This window comes from Cherax quadricarinatus, chromosome 24 (assembly GCF_038502225.1).
Source record: "Cherax quadricarinatus isolate ZL_2023a chromosome 24, ASM3850222v1, whole genome shotgun sequence".
NCBI classification, from domain to species: domain Eukaryota; kingdom Metazoa; phylum Arthropoda; class Malacostraca; order Decapoda; family Parastacidae; genus Cherax; species Cherax quadricarinatus.
The window spans coordinates 19,640,185-19,645,597 of NC_091315.1; the positions used below are offsets into that span (position 1 = coordinate 19,640,185).

Consider the following 5,413-nt stretch of genomic DNA (forward strand, 5'->3'; position numbering starts at 1 on the left):
TCCTCCTCATCATCCTCCTCCTCCTCGCCCTCCTCCTCGTCGTCCTCCTCCTCCTCGCCCTCCTCCTCCTCGTCCTCCTCCTCCTCGTCCTCCTCCTCCTCGTCCTCCTCCTCCTCGTCCTCCTCCTCCTCGTCCTCCTCCTCCTCGTCCTCCTCCTCCTCGTCCTCCTCCTCCTCGTCCTCCTCGTCCTCCTCGTCCTCCTCCTCGTCCTCCTCCTCATCCTCCTCCTCCTCCTCCTCCTCCTTGTCCTCCTCCTCCTCGTCCTCCTCCTCCTCGTCCTCGTCCTCCTCCTCGTCCTCCTCCTCCTCGTCCTCCTCCTCCTCGTCCTCCTCCTCGTCCTCCTCCTCCTCGTCCTCCTCCTCGTCCTCCTCGTCCTCCTCCTCGTCGCCCTCCTCTTCGTCCTCCTCCTCCTCCTCCTCATCATCCTCCTCCTCCTCGCCCTCCTCCTCATCATCCTCCTCCTCCTCGCCCTCCTCCTCATCGTCCTCCTCCTCCTCGCCCTCCTCCTCCTCGTCCTCCTCCTCCTCGTCCTCCTCCTCCTCGTCCTCCTCCTCGTCCTCTTCCTCGTCCTCTTCCTCGTCCTCCTCCTCCTCGTCCTCCTCCTCCTCGTCCTCCTCCTCCTCGTCCTCCTCCTCGTCCTCCTCCTCGTCCTCCTCCTCCTCGTCCTCCTCCTCCTCGTCCTCCTCCTCCTCGTCCTCCTCCTCCTCCTCCTCGTCCTCCTCCTCGTCGCCCTCCTCCTTGTCACCCTCCTCGTCGCCCTCCTCCTCATCGTCCTCCTCCTCCTCGCCCTCCTCCTTGTCGTCCTCTTCCTCCTCGCCCTCCTCCTTGTCGTCCTCGTCCTCCTCCTCCTCGTCCTCCTCCTCCTTGTCCTCCTCCTCGTCCTCCTCCTCCTCGTCCTCCTCGTCCTCCTCGTCATCGTCCTCCTCGTCATCGTCCTCGTCGTTGTCCTCCTCGCCGTCCTCCTCGTCCTCATCATCGTCGTCCTTGTCGTCGTCCTCGTCATCGTCGTCCTCCTCGTCATCGTCATCCTCGTCGTCGTCCTCGTCGTCGTCCTCCTCCTCGTCCTCCTCCTCCTCCTCGTCCTCCTCGTCGTCGTCCTCCTCGTCGTCGTCCTCGTCGTCGTCCTCATCGTCCTCCTCCTCCTCCTCGTCATCGTCGTCCTCCTCCTCGTCCTCCTCCTCATCGTCGTCCTCCTCGTCGTCGTCGTCCTCGTCGTCGTCCGCCTCCTCCTCGTCCTCGTCGTCGTCCTCCTCCTCCTCGTCCTCGTCGTCGTCGTCCTCGTCGTTGTCGTCGTCCTCCTCCTCCTCCTCCTCCTCCTCCTCAAGTGAAGGCACTGTACATTCCTGCCTCCGGCACTCAAGTTTGGTTAACCGGTTTCCCCTGAAGTCCTTCATAAATGTTACTTTGCTCACACTCCAACAGCACATTAACTCTTAAACCCTCTTGCCTCCATTGACTCCTATCTAATACGATCACACATGCCTGTTGGATGTCCAAGTACTTTGCAAAACCTCCTGTACCCCTTTCTTAAACCTTTCCTAGGATGACCCCTACACCTCCTTCCCTCCATCTCTGATTTATACACCCTCCTAGTCATCCTATTTTGCTCCAGTGTTTCTTAATGTGAAAATCACTTCTAACAAAGCCTGCTCATTCCTCTGAATAATACTGTCAGTAACTCCACACCTTTGTCTAGTCTCCAAGCTATGAATTTTCTGTATAATATTCACACCAAATATTACCCTCAGACACACCAGTTCTAATTCCTCCTGCCTCCTCTGTACTGCAATGTTTAAAACCTATACTTCACACCCATAAAAAGTGTGTTAGTAGCACTATTCTCTCGTACATTTACCTTTTTGCCTCCATGGATAGTTCCTTGTCTCCACAGATGCCTCACTGCACCACCTACCTTTTTCTCCCTCATCAGTTCTGTGATTCAACTTGTCATTCATAGACCCATCTGCCAACAAGTCCACTTCCAAATATCTGACCACATTTACTTCTTCCACACACTCCTTCCAGTATAATATCGAGTCTTTCATTACCTAAAATTAGTGCTACTTTCATCACCTTGCTCTTTCTTATATTCATCTTCCCAAATTCACACTTCAACCTTGCAACTTCTTTTCAGAATCTCTCAACAGAACTATGTCATTGACAATAAGCAATTGGCAACTCCCACTTGGCATCAGATTCATTATCTTTTAATCCCACACCTCTCCCCAGTACCCTAGCATTCACTTCTTTTACAATCCACTCAATAAATTTATTAATTACCATGGTGACATTAGACACCCCTGTTTCAGACCTACTTTTACTGGAAAATACTCTCCCTCTCTTCTGCATATCTTAACCTGTGCCTCACTAGCCACATAAAAACTCTTAATTGCTTTAAGTAACTTATCACTTAATCCATTCACTTGCAACATCTGCCATATTGCTTCCCTGTGCACCCTGTCATATGCCTTTTTTAAATCCATAAGTTTATCGACACCTTCCTTACCTTTATCCAAGTATTGTTCACTTCTGTGCTTCAGTGTCAACACTTGGTCTACACATCCCCTACCCTTCCTAAAACCTTGTATATCTGTAATTAAATTTTTTTTGTTAATTCTTTCAGTAATAACTCTTCCATACACCTTACCAGGTATACTAAACATGTTTCTTTTCCTATAATTCTTATACTCTCTCTTATCCCCTTTTCCCATATACAAAAGAACTGTGTATGCATCCCACAATCCTTAGGTACCTTTCCTATAAAATTTTATACATTTATCAAACAAGTGCACCAACCACTCCAAAACTATATCACCATCTTCTATAGTTAAAAAATGAGATAAACAGGAAGCCAGCTACACATTAGTTTCTATGATGTGTATACCATGCAAGATAATGAAGGAAATTATTAGGAGAGTGGTAGAACACTTATGAAGAAGTGGTTAAAATCAGTAACCAGCATGGGCTCAGAGATGGCAGATGTTGCCTTGTCAACCTGTTGGGGTTTTATGACAAAGTATCAGATATGAGAGATGAGAGAGGGTTAGACAGGGTGCATTTTCTTAGACTAGAAGAAGGCTTTTGATACTGTAACCCACAAGAGGTTGGGATAAAAACTTGGTGGATCCAAGAGCAACTTAGCAAAGAAAGTGAAAGGTGATTATCAGGGAGGTGATGTTGGAATGAGGAAGAGTAACTAGCAGAGTTCCACAAGGATTGGTATTGGAAAATGTACTGTTTCTGGTTGTTGTGAATGACATATCAAATGAGGTGAAATCAGATGTAATCCTATTTGCTGATGATTTAAAACTAATGAGAATAACAACAGACAAGGACTGGGAAAGGCTGCAAATGGCTCGGGACAAACTGCAAAATTGATCAGATAAGTGATTGCCTGAGTTCATCCCAGCAATACAGGGTTATGAATATTGGGAAAGGAGTCCAGAAGACCAGACATAGAATAAAAACTGAGGGAGCAAAGAACTAGGGGAGGCATAACATAATAAAATGCTCAGAGAAAATGATGGGGTAGATAGACAGAAGTTGTTCGAGAGGCAAGAAATGTATATTCGGGGATATATCTGGACGTTAAAGACACCGAAGAGCCACAGGGGTGTCAGTCTCAGGGTGGTCAGGAAGTGGAATGAATTTGATGAAGTGGAGGTGGCAAGTTGAGGGCAGGGCTAGGAGCTAAAACTCAACCCCTGCAACCACACATAAGTGAGGACACCCATGCACATGATCATATGCAAGTAGGTATGGTACATATTTATGTACACTTTCAGCATATGTTTTAACAAGTTAATGAAAATTTTATTTCTTTTTTTTTTTTTTCAACAAGTCAGCCGTCTCCCACCAAGGCAGGGTGACCCAAAAAGAAAGAAAATCCCCAAAAAGAAAATACTGTCATCATCATTCAACACTTTCACCTCACTCACACATAATCACTGTTTTTGCAGAGGTGCTCAGAACACAACAGTTTAGAAGCATATACGTATTAAGATACACAACATATCCCTCCAAACTGCTAATATCCCAAAACCCCTCCTTTAGAGTGCAGGCATTGTACTTCCCATTTCCAGGACTCAAGTCCAGCTATATAAAAATAACCGGTTTCCCTGAATCCCTTCACTAAATAATACCCTGCTCACATTCCAACAGATCGTCAGGTCCCAAATACTATTCGTCTCCATTCACTCCTATCAAACACGCTTATGCACGCCTGCTGGAAGTCCAAGCCCCTTGCCCACAAAACCTCCCTTACCCCTTCCTTCCAACCTTTTCGAGGATGACCCCTACCCCGCCTTCCTTCTCCTACAGATTTAAATGCTCTCCATGTCATTCTACTTTGATCCATTCTCTCTAAATGACCAAACCACCTCAACAACCCCTCTTCAGCCCTCTGACTAATACTTTTATTAACTCCACACCTTCTCCTAATTTCCACACTCTGAATTTTCTGCATAATATTTACACCACACATTGCCCTTAGACAGGACATCTCCACCGCCTCCTCGCTGCAGCATTTACAACCCAAGCTTCACAACCATATAAGAATGTTTATACTACTATACTTTCATACATTCCCTTCTTTGCCTCCATAGATAAAAAGTATTTGCTCACTTGTCTATGAGCTAATCTTTGGAATTGTTTCCTCTCACAATATCCTTACATATTTTGAGTTATTTTATTGTATCATGAAATATGGGCAGCTTCAGGTTAGTATTAGTCAGTGATATTATGTGCCTGAGTTATATTGTTTTGGTTTACAAGTACTGCAAACATTTCTTCTTCTATTAATGACTGCTCATTTATTACATTTTTTCATACCAGTAACCAAATGTACTGTGAAGTCAATCATTGTAAAGTCTTTGTATGCTTTTCAGAAATAAAGATTCTGATTCATCTCTTTTCAGTTTGCAATAATAATACAATTATACATAGTTCATCAGTATGTATATTTCTTGCAGCTGTTCAAGGGGTCTTTCTATTACTGTGATGGACTCAATCTCAAGAACATCGTCACCAAGACTGATTGTCTTGAAACTCCAGGGAATCTCTGGCTCAATCGAAAGTACAATTTTGATGACCTTGGCCAGGCACTTATGTCTCTGTTTGTCCTTTCCTCCAAGGATGGCTGGGTCAATATCATGTATACTGGCTTGGATGCTGTAGGGGTTGATATGCAGGTAAGGAGATACAAATCCAATTTTTATTTGTACATTTAAAAAATATTATGCTCTGGCCATCTCCTACCGAGGTAGGATGACCCAAAAAAGAGAAAGCACTTGCACCATCACTAATTCAGTCACTATCGTGCCAGAAGATTACTAACATCACTGTTCAGATGGCCCTTAATTCTTTGTAGAAAACTGTCCAATGTAATGCAAATGGAAAATCCACCAGAAGAGAG

General features: G+C 45.6%; 1 protein-coding gene across 2 annotated transcripts in view; it reads left to right on the top strand.

The window, feature by feature from the left end:
- Ca-alpha1T (Ca[2+]-channel protein alpha[[1]] subunit T) overlaps window positions 1–5,243 on the top strand; it is a 658,731-nt gene extending 653,488 nt beyond the window's left edge. For both annotated transcript variants that reach the window (XM_070088225.1, XM_070088226.1), the window contains one exon: window positions 4,971–5,243. In XM_070088225.1, coding sequence (XP_069944326.1) covers window positions 4,971–5,228 — 258 coding nt within the window. In that variant the 3' untranslated portion in view covers window positions 5,229–5,243. The remainder of the gene's footprint in view (window positions 1–4,970) is intronic.
- Window positions 5,244–5,413: the final 170 nt, after the last annotated feature.